Raw genomic sequence first — 19,387 nt, forward strand, 5'->3', positions numbered from 1 at the left:
AGCAGAGTGGTATAGATATTCTAATCGAGAGTTAGACGATAAAACTGAAACCCCTCTCGTGTCAGCGCGAATGTCACTGTGGAGCAATAGCCATAACATGGTTAGCTAACAGTAGAATCAACAGGGGGGAAAGCAAACCTGGCTCTGTGTAAAGGGAACAAAATCCCCCTTCCAGCACATAATAGCTATCCCAGCCATAGTCTGCTCACCCTGCTGCCGTCTGGCAAGTGATACACAAGTATCCACTGCTGTGCCGCCTGATTACGGAGCAGCTTCTCTCCATTCACACTAGTAGGGTGTTTTAGCTGTGTGCTGGTTGATGTTGTTACCTTTTAACAGAGCCAGGCTATGATAAAGTTGATACCACGCTCATGTCTAGTTGAATGTGAAGCAACAGCCAGATGCTGGTTAGCTTACAGCAGTTGACTATCAACCGGGGGTGTGTGGGGGGGGTGGTAGATGAATGTTGTTACCTCTGACAAGAGCCGAGCTAACTGTTTTGCCCCATTTCAAATCTTGGCTGCTGGCTATTGTTTCATTTTCTGTGGGCAGTGGAATAAATATTCTCATTTGATTCTCTGCAAGACAGTGAATCGTAGGAATTGATCAAAATGCTTCTTCAACCACTGATCCTATGCCAACTTCTTAAACATTTTACAGATAGATAGATAGATAGATAGATAGATAGATAGATAGATAGATAGATAGATAGATAGATAGATAGATAGATAGATAGATAGATAGATAGATAGATAGATAGATAAAGTGTGGGGAGGATGGTGCTCTCAGTGGCTTACTGTGAAGTGAATCAAGCCCTGTTACCATCCAGCACACACAGGGGACTTGTATGGGGGAGGATTACAAACCTTCCTGCCAGCTCCGGCCATCATTTAAACCTACTTCAACATCTCATGCAGTTTTGATCGATATGTTGCCAAGCATTAGGATCACATTAACAGTGTGAATATATGGACTTATGAGAGATTCTAATAAACATTCACTGCCGTCACCTCACGAGAGCGGCCTTGCCTTGCTCCGTCATCGTGCCAATAATTACTTTAATGAACATCCTCCTGTGTGATAGTGGGATTTTTATGAAGTGGGCAGAATCATAAAATATACAGTGGGTTGTTTTTTATGGATTTGTGTCCTCTGGGCTTCCCTCTGCTGCCTCGGCGTAGCGCAGCACCTCCATCACGTTGACAGTCAGTCAGTGGGCTGAACCATGGCGAAGTGCATTGTGTAGGCTTGTACAGTACAGTTAAGCTACAGCTGCTGCATTAGGGGCTCGCATGCTCCGCTGTGTGCCATACTGGAGAAAAAGAAGAGGAAGGGAGGAAAAAGAGAAAGAAGACGTTTTCCTCCACCTCCTCCTCCTCCTCTATCTCTCGCTATCCGCTTCCTGGAACCTGCCCATGCAATTGGATTTAGTGTCTGTCTGTGTGCCTGGCTTGTCTCAACCCTCTCTCTCCACCGCTCCATGGCACTCCACTTCCCTCTTTACTGCCCTCCTTGGCTCGTCTCTGCATTCTAATTGGGCGATAATGCAGCCGGTGTGGTCCACAACTACAACACTACATGACAGTGCAACAACAATAGTGCTCCTTCAACAGGCTCACTACCGACTGTGTATTGAGCCGCCGCTACCGCCACCGCCGCTGTGTGTCTGTTTACATATTTGTGCGTGGCGAGCGTGATACCCAGGTCTGGTGTTACAGTCGCTGTTTGTGTTTAGATAAGGAGGCGAAAGAAGGGGCAGGGATGGCGGGGGACGGGGGGGATGGATGGAGATAGACAGTTCATTGTTTACCTTTATCGATTGCACTCCCTTCTCATCTCGTGCTCGCATTCCTATCGGTTTCTACAGCGCGCGGTCAGTTTTATCCATCCGCCCTACAAAACCCTCCTTTACACCTGACCCTTTACACACTTATCGCTGCTCCCATTGCCCTGTGCTGCTCCCCCTGCATCTGCTCCATGTTCAGCCGGGGAGCGGGGAGCTGGCCGAGTAATGGCTGTAGAAGCGGCCTAATAACATTACAGCTGCCATAAGGGTGGGGAGGGGTCAGGGGGGGTGAAAAAAAAAAAAAAAAAAAAAGATAGGGTGGGGTGAGCGGGTGGGGGTATGTATGAAGGGTGAGGGTTGGTGGGGGTCTAAGGGGTGGGTGCTGTGAAGGAGGGAGGGGGGGCGGGGGGAGGGGCAGGTGCATCACTAATGGCTTTTTAAAAAGGTTACAGCATGTCGCTCCCTCTTCATAATGGGGCCCTGGCTGTGCTGGAAATGCAATTTCCGGGAAAGATAATGCAAGGAGTGAAGGGCTGTGTCGAGAGGGGGGGGGGGGAGCGGAGGGTGGGGGTTGGGGAGGGAGGATGGGCGGGCGGGCGGGCGGTGTGTACCTTGCGCTTATGTTCAAGTGAAAGAGGGAGAGAGCGGTGGAAAGAGAGAATGAAGACGAGGGAAGAGGGGGAGAGGAGGGAGTGCAGGCGTGAAAAACCGTGGGGGGTGGAGGAGGTGCGTGTGTGTGTGAAGGGGGGCTGGTGGATTTACAGATTTTCTTGGTTGCTCAGATAAAGCAGAAGAGACAGAGTGAGAGGAGGAGAAAGGTGTAGAGGTGGAGGGATGTGCAGGGTATAAGCTGGAGGAGATACAGGGGGCTATCTGCCTTGCGCAAGTGTGTGTGCGTGTGTGTCTGTGTGTATGAGTGCATCAATAGTTAATGAAGACATTATCTGTGGACACTGGGCCCGTGTATCTAAACAAACATTATCCTTCAACCCCTCCAACATCCTGCACGGTTGGTTAAAGCCATGTATACTAATTAACCCCCGCTCCACCGCTGGATGGGAGCCTCAACTTTGCCTGATTGAATCTTCCTGCTTTTCAATGGCTATCTGTAATTGCTAGTCATGTTAGAGGGACGATTTAAGTGTATACATTATGTTCTTGTCGGGCGCCGCACACTTTGATGCCGTGGTAATACTTTCAATTTATTTCACACCCTCTGCACATAACACAAAATCAATAACTCACGGTTATGTGTAATTTCATTGAGTCAGCCTGTAGTTCTGCCTGAACAATTATAATTTAACTAAATTAATATTGAGCTGACATCTGGTAGCTGTGCATGTGAGTGTGTGCGTGAGACAAGTGTGCCTTATTTTTCATGTAAAGAGAAAAGAGAGGGAGAGCGGGAGGCAGGGCGGCGAGGAGGAGAAACATAATAAGTAGCTCTACACCTGCTGTAGCTTACATTTTATACAAATTCAATACCAGCCCCACACACACACACACACACACACACACACACACACACACACAAACGCGTTCTCCTCCCCTCGCCTCCCTTTCCACGTCTCTGTCTGTCCCATCATGACTCATCCGGCTTGTCTCTCCTCCTCTCCTCCACTTAACCACGATGATGACACGTGCAACTTCCTCAGTGGAGCGCCTCAGCTGACTGCGCCTCACCTCCCAACTGTCAGGGGGAAACTGATGCCCCCCCGGAACCAACAGCACACCTGCTTTTAGAAACAGGTTCCGTATCCCAGCAAGGTGGAAGACAACACCGGGTGGGGTGGAACTGGAGATTCAGAGTGGGAATGCCCCATCGTCTGGGTTGTTATAGATTTTCTGCTGTTAAAAAAAAAAAAAAATGGCGGGAAAACTTAGCACCTGAAATCCTTCAGTACCTATAACTTTCCCAAAAAATTCCAAAATCGTAGTTACTAGCTAGTCACTGTCAGTTTTACAGCTGAAATGTGAACCAATGATAGAAAATAAGTTTAAGATAGCTAGCTAGCTAGCTAATTAAGCTAACGATAGCTACATGAGTTGAAAATGCTGTCTGGGGCTTACATGTCTATGTTTTCAGCTGAGACATTTTAAAAAAAAAACAGGTGTACAACTCGTGATACAAAAACATCTCAACAACATAAATTACAAAATGTAATTGCCCTCTAACATAGTCCTGTTTTGCAAAGCTTAGTTTCAAACAGAGTGTTTTTTTCAGCTTTTAATATTGCAGGAGAAAAGGCCTGTAGGATGATTAGCCATCCCCGTGGGACTAGCTAATGTGTTTGGCAAACTTACCTGTGTGAATTTGCCAATTCCCCCCCAAAAAAGTGAGAGTGGAACACAGCTGCTGATGTCACCCCCGAATCTCACAGCATTCAGGACCCGGCTTGGTGAGAACAGTGAGAAAATAATACACAGTTCAAGCGTGGAACGGGGTTTTTGTAGAGTAACTCCACATACTTCAAGTCACAAATAGCCACTGTGGGCTGCCACAGATAGAAAACTAGTTAGTGAGACATGCTAACGGATGCAGCTCATGTCAGAGCAGGTAAACACAGCTGAATCCATCTGTTTTACAGCTCCTGCGTTTTTTTGGGGGAAAAACAAAACAAAACAAATAAAAAGATAGTACCTTCGACTCTTTACACAGCCTACAGAGTATTGCTCGTTCTTCTCTCACTGTAGGTTTTACAGGACTGCCTTGTCCAGTTAAGGTTTTCCAACGCTAACTGAAGCCAAGGGTATAGCCGATGGACAAACAAATGAATAAGATACAGAAAGGTCAAAAGTTGGAGATGCTGAGGTCATCGGTCTAAATTCTCGGAGTGCAACTTGTGTGAGCGAGACGTTTTTGGCATTCCACCAAATTTGATTCAATCCACTGAAATGTTACAGTTTTTCCTCGAGCTTATTATCCACAGCATACCAGTATTAGAAATGAGAGTACTGGGCTCTATATATCCACATATTATCTTCATTTAATGGTGCCTCGTCTTCGTGATGCTGCCTTCCGCACCACTCCGCAGTAATGTGCGCGCAAAAAGACTGCAATATCAGGCGTTTTCATTTCGGAGGCACAATGTGATTACCCTCCAAGAAATATCACTTACATCTTCTTCTCTACTCCCTTTTTTTCTCCGCGGCTTCCTCTTCCCTTACATGCACCGTCATCCCCAATCTGTAAAAGGCTCAGCACCGCGTTGCCTATTAAAACATTTGGTCACACTGATCACGTTTAGTGCTCAGAACCCAAATAAGCGTGCTGGTTGAAAATAAAATTACCTAAAATCACTAGAAAACTCTTGTGATTGGAATGCGCAGAGGAACGCTGTGGAATTAAAATTCCCTGCAAACTAACAGAGGGAGTTGTGTTGCCCACACTAATGAGGCCTGTATGGGCAGAGAAGAAGAGGCAGAAAGACGCTGCAGGTGGGATTTCACCAAGGAAACAGCGTCATCCTTTGAACCTCTCTGACTGGGATGTTTGGTGGTCGTTTAAATTCAGCCGAGCAGAGGTTTTTTAGGAATTGCAGGTGCATCTCTCTAAAGTCTGGAGAATTGAGCTTGGCTGTAATTAGTGTCAGCTGTACTGTAAGGTTTCTTTGATCAGCTCTTCAGTGTAATTCAGGGATAGTGCGTTTTTTTTTTTTTTTTTTTATGCAAATTCCCAAAAAATGAGTCAAAAAAAAAAAAAAGGCGCTGGCTGTGGAAATCAAGCGCGCAGAGTGAAGGGTGTGGAGACATTGATGTATAAGCAATCCTTTCCATTATCTGTGGCATTAAGAAAATGGATCTCATTATGTCTCATTAGCGTGCACAGGTGCAGATCTGCTCATTAACGACTGTGTGATTGTTCCTTTTCATTTCATGACACAGCTTGAGAAATCTCCCCGTGTAAGATGTCTGAAAAGATGAATGCTCGGTTAGAATGGTCTCTGTGTAGCCCTTTAAAAACATATACGAGCACATGATGTGCATTGCCATCTTGTGGATTCAACCTGCAAATGCATAACCTCTTGACAGACATGAGTCATATAGATATTCCTCACGGGCGTGTGTTAAGAGTCACCAGAAAGAGGCTGCGCATTTGGGTATTATCTTCAAATTGCATGTGTTGTGGTTCCATTCTGTTCGTCCCCCGACCTGTATTAGTTACAGTTCCACTTCCTTGTGATCCACATGAGGCAGCTGCACTTTTCACGACAGTCTCCACAAAAAAGGAATATGGTGAAATATTATAATCTCTCTATATATTTTTGCATGATGCATCATTGTGAAGATTCAGAGCCATCAAAGGTGCACGGTGGATAAGAACACATTGGCCCACATGATGGCAGTACTGAGCCTGTCTCAGCATAGAACAGGTCTCCTTAACCTCTGTAGGTTGTGTCACTAATGGTAGGTGTGTAGACACTGGATGTATTTTAGTCTTTATCATATATTTAGGGTCATACTGTTGATATGAAAAGAGAACTTAAAGTTGGAAGAGTCTGAGAAGGTAAGTCATCACTAAGTGTAGAATGAATGGAGCTCCAGGATCACTGAGTTTTTAGAGCTTGACCCACTTTAGCTCTTCATGTCAGGATATCTCAGAATGTGCAGCATGGACTTTGCCATTTTCCTATTCTGTCAGTCTCATGTCACACAAACTTACATACTGCAAATGCAAGACTGAAGCACAGCTTTAACTTAAACACGATGGACCAGACAGAGGTGTTAACTACTTTACGTTTCAGATGATTTACTGTATCTATTCGACATATACAGATTAAGATTTCACAATTCCCAGCACATGTTCGAGACTTTTGGTTTGTGACCCCCAAAAATCTGGTGTCTCTCATCTTAGACGTCTGTGAGTTGTTAGCAGTTTCACCAAAGAGAGATGTCTCATCTAAACAGTTTACACTTGAAGCCCCAAGGAGGTAAAATGAAAAAAAAAACTGTGATCGGAGAAAAGTCCCACAATAGAATTGAATCATCTCACAAACACTCTGATTTATCTTGTGAACCCTATGGCTTGGAATCACAGGACTAAACTACCTACTGTATAAAGTTCAGCTACAACAGTACAATGCTGCTTATACACTGTTGCATCAGGGCAACTCTGCAGTAAAGAAGCAGAGTACTTCTCCCAAACAGATTTGAACAATGTCAAAGACTAAACAAAAAGTTTGACTTAAAAAACAAAACATCCTCTTACTAATCGTTTTCCAAATTTTGATAAAGAACACAGAGTTGTCATCACATGACCTAGAAGTGCATCGTCAGTCACATGAGAGGACGTGCTCCCGAGGGATACCTCTGCTCTATTAGGGGAAGGTTGGATTTGAGTGGCCTCCCTGATCTTAAGCCATGTGGGGAAGAGGACTGTGACGTGCAGCTGAAAGCTCTACAATCAGCTGGTGAGTGATCCTTGTCTGTATTATTGCATTTGCAGCATGTTAAGAAGGGGAAATACAGATACTCTAAATGCCACAGTGGATGAGATATCCTGACATTTACTGGCTAGTTTGGGTCAAGCTAAAAATAAAAAAAACAACACTGGTTGTGGTAATTCCCATGATGCAACAAAGAGCCTCTATTTTACTAGATGCTGCACCCCAGAGTTGGTATTGTTAAACCTTCCTGCACTCTGATGGGCCAACAAAAAAAAACAGTGATCAATAGTTGAGGAGTCTGCTCTCCTTATATGAGCACAGATACACCCCCCAACACACACACACCTGTGAGTATGTGCACAGAAGAGGAGCGCACCTGCCCACAGAAACACCAGTGCATGCACACACACACACACACACACACACACACACACACACACACACACACACACACACACACACACACACACACACACACACACGCCACATCACTGTGTGAAGTCTGACAAAACAAACAGACACAGACAGCTTTTCTTATTGCAATATCCATTTATTGTTCTCATCACACAAATCTTTACAAAAACAGAGGATTTCCTGCAGCAGGATCAAAGGAAACGTGTTCCTCCCTCAGAGCTGCAGATCTGAAGGAGACTGGTGCTTTTTTAACTCACGTGTCACTCAACAGCGCTGCGTTTGTTCTTTGATTTAACTAAAGTACCTTCAGACTTTACAGGAAAAGTAAAGCTGTTGTTTGACGGTCGAGCCAGAAAAGGACATATTCAGACCTGAAGGGAGCATGGCTGTTTATGACGGCTGTTTTTCCTCTGGCGTTTCTTCACGGGGCCAGAGCAGCGCTCACACAGTGAACACTGATTCAGACGCTGACTAACTGATGAGTAAATGAGTTGCTGAGATTTTGAAGACAGTTAGAAGCTTGTACTTGTCACTGGTTTGAAAGTACTTAAATGTAGTTTTTTCATTGTTACATTTTTCAATTAAGGTCATTTTAAGGCATTTCTGCTTCATTGGGACAGTGAAGACTGGAAAGCAATGAGGAAAAATATGAAACGAAGGGATGTCATGCAGCAAAGGTCATGAGCCTGACTCAAACTCGCAACTTTGCAGGTACATGGTAGATGTGCTTTGGCTGTCTGAGCCATGTCACAGTTTTTTAAGATACATACATCATTTTTAAATCAAAGTACACAATGCTGTGTCAGTCTCTGTGATATGAGAGCTCTAGTGGATAAGGGTAATTCCTTGATGAGTGTACTGCACATACAACCACATGGTCATGGATCGGTTGATGCTATAATAAAAAAAGCAGCTTCCTGGGATGATTCATGATACCTTTTTAAGGTAAATACTGGATGTTAAAAAAAACGTTTCTCTTTTTTTGTTAAAGACATGTTCATGGTCGTATGTTAGCTTACACAGCCCAGGGGTAAAAACCACTGAAGCTGACATAAAGCAAGCTAAACAAGATACAACATAGATATTAAAGCAGCATTAAGTGATTTTAAGTCATTTTTTGTGCTCAGTGGAAACACTACCAACATTATACTGACATATTAGCACCTTGTAAAGCTGTCATGGCTAACTTGTTTGCAAAGAGTTTATCTTTCCTTGTGCAAACAAGATTTTTTTTTCTTAAATTGTCGTGATTTTGGGGACTGACTTTATTTCCAGCAAAACCACATGGGCATTAGATTCAAATTCTTCAAGATACAAATAACACAATGGATGAAGTCTGCATAATGTGAAAGGAGTTGCTGATAGCAATAAACTCTAGCTACACAAGTGCTGGGATAAACCCATTTGCCAACACTAAACTATATAGAAAATATATATATAGCCTGATATATTGCAGAATTTTGTGAAAACAGAAACAAAAGTAAGACAGTAGTGAATACTGGATTTACATTCATCAGGCAGCCACAGACTAGCGTCCAAATGAAGGCTAATGCTAATGTTGCTCTGTGTCTGCCAAATGTGTCAATAAGAAACTGCGCGCTAACCAGTTAGCCATAATATTACAAGCCTAATGAATCAATGCGTTGACAGCTGCTTCCACTAAAATGCTCCTTTAACATGTTGTATTTGTGTTGGCTTTTCCAATGCTAGCTTTCCTGGCTTTAATATATATATATATAATATTAAATCTGTGTAAACTAACAATCCTGTAAACATGTCTGAAGACTTGTCAGCAAAAGTGGGAAAAACAACTTCAGGTCCACCATATATGCTCATATGATAACTAAAATGAATAAGGGTTTTAGTATAATGAACACACGGTATGTTGTAAACTATGAGTGAACAACAACTCTCTCAGTCGAACCTTGGTCCAGTGGGCTTGTAGTTTGACTCAAATGGTGAGCCATCGGGGGGGGGTGTGTTCCAGCCACTCCAGTGCTGGTTCAGAGTGGTTCAGCATCTTCATACGCACTGTTCTTCATCATCAAAATAAATACAACATTTTCCCCAGTCTCTACACTGAGTGTTGGTGATGCCTGTGTAAAAATCACACTCTCGATACAAAAAGAGTTATGTACAATATCATACAAATGGTTTTCAGTGATAGAAAGTGGAGTAAGGGGAAGGGACGTACGGTAACAGCCAGGGTAGGGGATACGAGTGTGAATGTGCGTGTGTGTGCTTTTGTATTTGTTTAAATATAGATGTGCTCTGTAAAACAGGTCTTTATTCTTGTGTGTGTGTGTGTGTGTGTGTTCATGTGTGTTGTCCAGCAGAGGGAAACATTTCACAGCACAGTGACTGTGTTATAGCCAACATACCACAGAGAGGAGAGCTGAACAGAGGTTAGTAAAAAGATGTGCCGTATGTGGAGGAGGAGGGAGAATAAAAAACATGGATTCTGAGAGGCAGTGTGCAAATCAAAAATCAGCAAAACTGTCACGCCACGTGGAGCGCTTATGGCAACCACACTGTATATACATGTCCATAAATAAATCTGGTAATAAAATCAAGCGCAATAAATACATGACTCGGGCAGTCCGGAGCGAATCTTTTTTCGAACCTCGCCGAGACAGAAATTACAGTTCAAGGTGGTCGACACCGTTCATGAGTGAAATAAAAACAACAACAAAAAAAAGTCAGTTGGCATCACGGGAAGTGTTTTGTATGAAGGCTTCTCCTCTGAAAAAAAAAAAAATACAAAAAACAAATATTTGCTTCTGAACACGATGCGCTTTACTTGGCTCACTGTTGTGCCACCTGCAATCGGGAGCTTGGCTTTGTCTTATCAAATGTGTTTGTATTTCACATCGTTTTCTCTTTTTTTTGGGCAAAGCTGCAACCGTCTGAGAGAAAAAACATGAAGAAGAAAGCCAAGTGAAGATGTCGGTACTTTCATCCTGTTTGCTTTTGTCTGACACTTCTGCTGTGAGATATGAAATAGATACTTTGATCCGAGTAAACCTCGTGCAGAGCTGACTGGGGCACTGCTCCTCAGACTACAGTGTGAGTGAGGTTAGGATGTGTGTGTGTGTGTATGTGTGTGTGTGAATGGGATGAGATAAGGATAGGGGTGAGAAAAGGAGACAAATGGAGCAAAAGTGTGTGCGCGTATGGCTTCCTAAAAGGGTGTTGTTGTTTTTTTTATAACGGTGTAAATCTCAGCAGCGGACGCATCCTTCAGCAGGAATTCTTTGGTCCAACATGGCAACCTCCTCACATCAAAAGCCGCGTCCTGGGAGTCACACAGCGAGTTCACGTTCAGCTTTCAGCTTGTGCTTCCTTCAAACGGGTCAAACTCATTCATACCATTGTAAAAAAAATAAAAATAAAAACTTCTCAGTGGTCACAGTTTGATGTGTTTTTCCTCATTGGGCACACCACTGAAGATAAAAGTGAGCTTCACATGATTGAGTTCATACAAAAAATAATAATGAAAGTCTTTAATTGTGATATTCAAAATTAAAAAAACTAAAGAGATGTACCTGACTTTGTACTGAATGTTCAGCTTTTTACTTCACTGGGTGTCCAGCAAAGAGAAAGTCTTTGAAGAGTTTGCCTATCGGTTCCCCGGGGGTTGAGAGGGCAACAGTTGGGAGTGTGTGTGTGTGTGTTTGTGTGTATTAGGGGAGGTCTAGACCTGCGTGGAATAGGAGCGGTGCAGCGTTGCGTACCGCCCAGCCGGATGGGCGGCGCAGTGCGGCGAGTGCTGCTCCGACTGGTCTAGACTTCGCTGGAAATGGAGCGAGACGGTATGAGGACATCGGGGGTGGCGGGGAACCGATAGGGCTGATGGTCATGTGATCTCGGTGAACGGAGATCCCCGCGGAGTCTGCAGGGGAAAGAGAGGAGTGAGAAAGAGAGAGGACGGGGCAGAGAGAAGGCGAAGGAGAGAGAAAAGTGAAGAAAAGAATAATCAAGAGCAATGCAAGGGATGAGGGGCGGGAGGAGAGGAGAAAAAACAGATGCATAGAGCCAGAACAGAAATAAGGCAACGGATGACGGAGGAGTGACAATGACAGCCAAAAAAGATTTTAAAGTTGGTTAGAATGGTTGGACGTAGGTGTTGTAAGGCGGGGAGGAGGAGGAGAGTGCAGGATGCTGGAGGAGAGTGAGGGACAAGGGAGCAGATTGAGAGGAGAGAGGCAAGGTGGGAGACAGAGGAAAAGAGGCAGTCAGGTGAGGGTTAGTGACGGTGACAGACCACAGAGGACGCAAGACATCTTCCAAAATACCTGGGCGTGGAACCCCCCCGAGAGAATATATTTAGAAAAATGCAGCACTGCTGAAGTGAACTTGAAGGGACCTCTGCACTCCCTACGACTTTTTTATAATTATTTTCTTTTAGCCTCAGCTGAATTCATAGGTTTCCTCCAGCCAACTGCTTTGCATTATATCAGAATGGTAAATTACAGCGTGTCAGCCAAGCTGCTGACTCACCTCCAAGAGATAAGTGACTCTCTAAATCCCTGAAAACAAGGAAAATGTGCAACACCGTAGTGAGTGTAAGGGATAGCCTCTCTCCAGAGCAAGCCTTCACACTATTTGTTCCGTCCTCTCAAACGCATCCTTATCAGCCGACAACAAGGCTTAGAGATTTAAAGGATTTACTTTGGTGTTCTTTGTTGGGACTGGGGGTGCAGGTGGGGCTCGGAGCATGCAGGTTCGGGGATTTGTTCTCTTTGGGGAAAAAAGGAGGACAACGGATTCAGGTAGGAGACAAGGGGGGCGAGTATCTCAGCCCCTCTCTTGTGAGTGCAGCCGTGCCTCACACCCACCCCCGCCCCTTACCTGAGGGCCACTTAACTTTTCGAGTGGACTCTCCACACAGGGCAGCGTCACCATCGGCATGCCCAACATGGACTCGGGGCGATGGGGTCGCGGCGGGGAAGGACTGGGCTGCATCTGCTGGAAGTTGTTAATCACACAGGTCACCTGGGGAAAAAACAGAAGGAAAAAAAATATGGGAACTGACCCCGTGCTAAACCTCACACTCCACTGTGGTTATCCAATCATAGATAATAAAGAGCATTCGCATTGGCTAACTACAGTCATTTGTGGGGTTAGGCACAGGACTGAAACATTCATCCTGTGGGAGCCAAGATTATAATCTATCAGTGCTCAGAGTCGCAGAAGGTGTGATGTCCTACTCTTTAATTTTAGTCCAGCTAAATTTGCATTGGTGTACAACATTTTAATTGTTTTTGTCAACTACAAATAATAGTGCAAAGTTCTTATTGTATTTCCATGACGTCAACATTCATCACTAGCTCAGGACAGTGCTAACTTTTTGCAAGGGACAAGTATCTATAGTGTCAGTGTTTTGGCACTGTATCATGTATATAGCCATGAAGTGCTTACCTGTATTTAAGACCTTTTGCTAATCTTTTTTTAAAAAATCAGCTTGACTCATATACAAGCCAGTCAGCCGGAAATGGAGTTTTCAACTAACTTGCACACTAGAGTTTTAGAATTAGCTTACCAGAGTTTCTGCCATAAAAAATGATGTACCTGGCAGGTAAATGCAGAATGGGGTTTTGGAGAAGCAGCTTGTCACTCGAACAAGAATAGCTTGTCCACCTTAAGTGAGTCAGCTATTACGTTACTGATAATGTGCTCTTGTTCTCCTTCCCACTCTCTTGCTATCGTTACGCACACAAGTTTGCTTCTTGTATAACACGTTTTAAATTAAAAAAGAAATAATTGACTATGATTAGGCCAAGGGGAGAATCAACGTATGCTCAAAATATGTCTTCCTTTCTTGTCTAGTCTCTCCTCACCAGAAATACAGCGATGGATCCACCGGTGAAGAACCCGGCCAGGACGTCAGCCCAGTGGTTGCGGTACTCAGCCACCCTGACTACACCTACTAGCATGGCCAGACAGAGCAGGGTGAGGCTGATGGTGGGCTTGGTCAGCCGCGTGCCTTTGGTCTTGAACACCAGTGTGACGTACATCTGCAGGAAGGCATACAGGAAGGCACGCACAGTAGGGTACAAGAAACAAAGGAAGCAACACAAGACACGCAAGCATGTATGCGTCATTACAACCCAAGTCAATCTAAAATTTCTTTGCCAAAACTGAAAATTCCCTCAACAAAGAAGGTTTACAATTTGAATTGGTGGCATGTATTTCAAGATCTCTATAAAAGCACCTCCAGCATGCTCAAACCTACCACTGTGTACACCGCGGAGTAGACACTGAGCGCCGCATCCTTTGATGGGAAGGATTTACGTGCAGACATGACAACCAGCGGGTTGCCTGTGCAGGCCCGGCGCTCAGCGATGTACTGCATGGTGGACTGGCAGCCCAATGCTGTGTAGTTTGGCCGGCAGGCAGACAGGAAGTGAGGCGTCTGGTTTCCTGTCACAACCTGTCCGGCGTTGGCGAAGATGGTGGTGGTGAACAGGCCGAAGGCATAGACACCTGGGTGGGAGATGAGGATGCAGGAAACTTTGGTGAGGTGGGGGCAAGCTGAGGTAAAGGCAATAAAAAATAAGTAGTATAAACCAAAAAAGGTAGATATAAAAATAGGAGAAAAGTTTAAAGATACATCAGAAGTTGAGGAAAAGCGTGGCTGACAGAGAGAGATATCTAAACGTGTAGCAGAACTTTGAGATAAAATGGGTGATAATAAGTTTTTCCCTCCCTAAAATAGCGCCAACACATTATCAGCTGAGGTGTGAAATTGCAACAGAAGCCTCAACCTCAGCTGATTCAGCTCGAGATGCAAATTTGTAGACTGCTTAATATTCACAAGTGCCACGATCTTGAATATCTTACCCCGAACGATTGTATCGCAGTTTATCATCCAATTAACAGCTACATGTCCTTGCTCTGGTTGGCAAATTCTGTAGTGTAGCAGGTCACGTTCTCACAAGTCAACCTTTTCTTTCATGTTATTTTAATCTTTTTTAATTTGTCTCTCACTCCGCTGGTGAAAACCACACACCTCGACAAAAAAATGTGTCTTAACGGGCCTGCAAAGAGCACAGGGGCTGTGTTATACAAAATGGTGTGTTTACCTAGGAAGCGTATTATGCGTCTCAGTAGGGGGTTGAAGTAGCAGCAGTCTGCAGTAACAATGGTCTTCTCCTGGGTTCCCTCTGCCTTGGTGAAGAAGGCACACAGCTCTCCGATGAGAATCTGTGCACACACAAAGAACAGAGCAACACAGAGCAGGTGGTTGAAAATGATGAGGGTGGCTTTGTTCGTACATCTGGTGCACTGAATTCTCCGTATTGTATGACCAAATGTATTGGGGTTTTGCCACCCCGCACCTCTGTAACAACACTCAACCACACTCTTGCAAACAACGGTCAAATGCACAGGTCAGCCACAACACAGCAACCTCTAAAGCCTAGAAATGGTTTGATTAATGTCATTCAAGACAGGAGTAAGTGCTGCAAAATGCTGGTCCAGTGTTCAAAGTGTGTTGATTGTCCCAGCTGCCTGACAGAAAAACCTTTTATCCTGAATCTTATTTTTGCCATTTGAGTCGTGCTGGCAGCGTGGCTCTATGGCTGGCCATGCAGGTTTTGTACAGAGATTCATGGTCCCCAGAAGGTGGCTAGCACTCATACGGTGGTTTTGAGTGAAATACTGTAGACTGCGACTGGATGAGTTGCACTAGATGGATGGAAATCTGATAAATAACTGCAAATACATTCATGTTCTCCCCAGGAGGGACTGAAATCACTCTGATGATTCCCTAACTTTCCACATAGCACATAAAGCAATATTTTGTCCACCAAACAGTCAAAAATCTGAAGATATACTATCAGCTGACGTGTGACGAAGAAAAATGTGCAATCTTCACATTTCAGAAGCTGGGAATAGCAAAGTTTTGGTATTTTTGCTCAAAAAAATGACTTTACTATCCAATTCACTAAATGTTTCATCTGTTGACTTGCAGGTATAATCATTACTACGGTAATTGTGAATTGAGCCCAATGGTTTATACTACACCCCCCTCACAGTGCAAATGAAAGCAACGAGAGACCTTAGATGTCATGTGTTTTAATAAACGTGGACTCCCTGGCTGTGGTTGGATAAAGATGCAAACGTCTGTGACCAAGAATAGAAGCCATTGTTGCTGGGTGTGCGCAGCTTTATTGTCCTCTTTTGTGAGGAGCATCAGGATACTGGCTGAGGTTATGGTCAGGTGATTGTGTTCAATTCACTCCCTGTGAGTCTGAACAGCGGTGCTTCTCCAGGCTGATGATTCCTCAATGGACTGCAACTGTGAGACTCATCAGTGTAAGAGCCTGCAACACTCAAAGATGCTGGCACGGACTAAAACTCGGCTCCCTGGATGAATAAATATCTATGACAGAGACACACTTAATCTTAAATCACCCTGACAGCTTCCATGCTCTGCTGTGACAGTAGCGGGACCTATTTTAACGCTGACCGTGTTTCACGAACACATCAGCCTCGTTCTTCCTTCTTCCACATTTGACATAATCCCCCATTTATCCCCCCTACAGTGACAACGTCTGAAGCACTGCTGTCTGTGGAGAGAGAGCAGGAGTAAATGAAAGAACTACAGAAAAAAAAGAGAAAGAAAGACAGTGCAGGAGAGAGACAAAGGAGAAATGAAAATGATCATGTTAGGTCTAATGCTTCTGGGCATTGCCAAGCGGGTCCAGCCAAATCAAATGAGTTAATAGCATGCAGGGACCCAGTCGGTGCTGCAGTGCTGTGAAGTGCGTGCCCGGCCGAGTGCTTTCTTCCATTAGTAAAACACAACCCTACTGGGTGTTCCATGGCAACCCTCTAAACACTAATATGAGCACGAAATCAAAGCTGAGGGGTTTAATCAGTAGCTTCAGATCAGAGATGTCAGGGGTCATCGTCGCACTGTGGACAACCATTTACGGGCCAATTAAAAAGACAGCATGGCGGCTGTTTCCATGGGGACTACCAGACTGTGAATGGTTTGAGCATGTGTAAACCACAAAATGCGTGATGATGGTAGTGTACTGTCACTCACAAGCAAGTGCTCTTGAACACTTGCCTCGGGCAACGCTGTCAACCAGTGGGTGTTGAGACTTTTTAGAAGCACACAGTAGTACTATTACTACTCCTTTTATGTCCAATATTGTTTTGCAAAGTGAAAGCTTATGCTATGAATCTGTGATGGGCCTGTTAAAAGAACAGTTTAAACAAAATATTTCTGGAGCTTTCCAAGCAAAACAGCATTGCAGCATTCTCCTAAACAACTGGAGTATATAAAATATACAAATAAAACAACCAAATGAAAACATACAGCTTGTTTGGCATGATACAAATCTCCAGAATGCCCAAATCTCAAATTTGTTTTGGGAAAACGTTACTTGAGTCTTTATGACTATAAATCCTCTTGATGTCCAGCCACCATTATTCACATGAATGAGAAGCTCTCAGTTAACAAAAACATTACACTCTTATAGGTTGGTTTTAGTTTTTACTATGTTCTTCAAGAAATATGTTTAACCAATCAACAGTCGACTCGAGCCTGGGGCCACTGCAACAAGGACAAAGCCTGTACATGGGACGCCTGCACTAACAACTGAGCTAATGGGTGCCCCCCAGCTAGACTCTGCAATCGCAGGTTAAAAGTAACAAACTTCAATCAAATTGTAAGCTAGTAAGAAATCTGTGCACTTTGCTTAACTTCTCCAGTCGCAAATTGGGTTTGATGGGAAATTTTGTTACGTTTTAACGCTTTGGTTTTTGTGGAGCTCTAACAAACATGACAAAGGGCTTTAGAGCCTTTACCAGAGCCAAGCTAAAGGTCTCGCTTTTTAGTCTTCATGCTAAACTGAATTTGCCATCTGCTGACTGTAGCTGGTGGATATTGATCACATGACTAATTTGAGTCACACATAATTAAGATAACAAACAACTTCCATCATGTCATTGTCTTTAAACACACAAAAAAAAACACAAAAAGAAGAGAAAAGGAGAACTGTATCAGAAATACAAATGCACATGATGAGGAAATACAAACTATTCAGCTAATAATGTTTCTCAAAAACTTATTTTGACATGTTGAATAAAAAAGCCCTTAGTCAAATCATCAACACTGAATAAATGATCATGGGTTATGAATACAACTGTATTCAGCAACTATGATTTACTGATCTCAGTTCTCAAAGTTAGATCACTGAGTTTTGTTCATTTGCTTTGAACCACAGTTTCAGTTTCTGGGGCAAATCTGTGTGTTTTCTTTATATGCATATAATGTAGCCCCATTTTGTCTAACTAGGCTTAAAAGACAATTTACCTGCACACACTACTTTGCAAAAACAACACAAACTCACAGCTACATCGCCACCCATCACTTCTGAAACCAAACCGACGCACACTGAGATAATGGTCAGACAGTGTGACAGAGTAAGTGAAAAAGTGAGAGTATGAGACCACGATAGGAAAGTTGAAAAGTGAGACAAGAAGTTGGGGAGGTAGAACGTTGAATGGGTTGGGGGTAATACTGCAGGAACAAATTATTCAGGCATGGATGGCATCACTGTGAATCATGGAGCGCATTATTTCAGCCAACATTTCTAAATTATCTCTCCACTGCAGTGGGATGCGCTCCCTGCCTCTGCTCCTTCAAGGATTCGCGGTTAAATATGACGAGGTTGTCGCTGCAGTTTAGGGACGAGCGGATAATGATTCATTGAAATTAAACTGCTCATCCAGTCTACACTCCTGACAACGCAGGAGGACAGCAACGTTGACACGTCCGGTAACGTGACTTTCAGGACTCATGAGGATTCCTAGAAATAACATGACGAGCTTCGCGTTCAGAAATAGCCGAGTGTGGACAAAGACTTGTATTACATGCGTAGTCACATGCATGATTTAGGGGCAGAACAAGGGAAAGGAGTGAAGGAATGAAACTTTAATGCGTACACGAGACATGATTAACTTGGAGAGCGTGCACAAATGGCATCGTGAGAACAGAGTCCATTTTTGTCCTGGAGGATCCTGCTCTGTGTGTGTAAGTAATCAGATTTTGATTTGTGTCAGTGGGTATTAGTCAAATGTGAGTGTGCATTCAGAGAGGCCCTTTTTATGAAGACATGTCTATTAGAAGACAGTAATCGGGGATGTTTCATGTCGAGGGATGAGATAGATGAAAAGGATTGTGGAGATGGCGGAGGAGCAGTGAGAGTGAGGGAGGCAATAATAGATTTTAGATGAATACATACAAGCATTTAACTGAATAAACAATTATTCAGGAGATATTCCTTCAGAGGCTGGAGAAAATAAAAAGGATCTGTGTTTATTCTCCACATAAAAATTATGACGAGTGAGTCTGTGAAATCTAATATCTGTGTAAAACCAGTTTTACTACCGTGTTTCCTGTATATTACAGAGTGTCTGAAGCCACAATTTAGTCTAAAGACAGGTGAGATTGCAGGAGACGAACAGCCTGCCGCGCTATCATCGTGTGGTAATGATGTCAATAAAGCTGTGAGGACAAATCGAGCATCTTGGAATAAGTCTGAGTGAAGGCACAGCAGCCGAGCAGCGAGATGCAGATTGCTTCCATTAGTATTCTCTTCGGCTGACAGCAGCCGACTCTGTTCGCCTTGTGTTAGTGACATTATGAGCTGGGAGAGAAACAAAACAAACAAAAGACAACAGCTGGAAATAAAATGTATGCTTAACTCTGAGCTAATAAATAAACTGAGCTGGACCAACTCCACAAGAAACACTGGTTCTGTGTCATTGTAGAAATCCTAAT

General features: G+C 43.7%; 1 protein-coding gene across 7 annotated transcripts in view; it reads right to left on the bottom strand.

The window, feature by feature from the left end:
- Positions 1–9,419: 9,419 nt before the first annotated feature.
- Positions 9,420–19,387, bottom strand: part of plppr2a (phospholipid phosphatase related 2a) — a 61,771-nt gene continuing 51,803 nt past the window's right edge. For 3 of the 7 annotated variants that reach the window (XM_037088544.1, XM_037088542.1, XM_037088541.1), the window contains 6 exons: positions 14,673–14,793; positions 13,823–14,073; positions 13,428–13,604; positions 12,439–12,582; positions 12,259–12,327; positions 9,420–11,748 (listed from right to left, as the gene is read on the bottom strand). In XM_037088544.1, the coding sequence (XP_036944439.1) occupies positions 11,692–11,748; positions 12,259–12,327; positions 12,439–12,582; positions 13,428–13,604; positions 13,823–14,073; positions 14,673–14,793 (819 nt within the window). In that variant the 3' untranslated portion in view covers positions 9,420–11,691. The remainder of the gene's footprint in view (positions 11,749–12,258; positions 12,328–12,438; positions 12,583–13,427; positions 13,605–13,822; positions 14,074–14,672; positions 14,794–19,387) is intronic. The other 4 variants (XM_037088545.1, XM_037088547.1, XM_037088548.1 and 1 more) reach the window with 4 other exon arrangements.

The sequence above is a fragment of the Acanthopagrus latus genome, chromosome 23 (genome assembly GCF_904848185.1).
Source record: "Acanthopagrus latus isolate v.2019 chromosome 23, fAcaLat1.1, whole genome shotgun sequence".
Taxonomy (NCBI): domain Eukaryota; kingdom Metazoa; phylum Chordata; class Actinopteri; order Spariformes; family Sparidae; genus Acanthopagrus; species Acanthopagrus latus.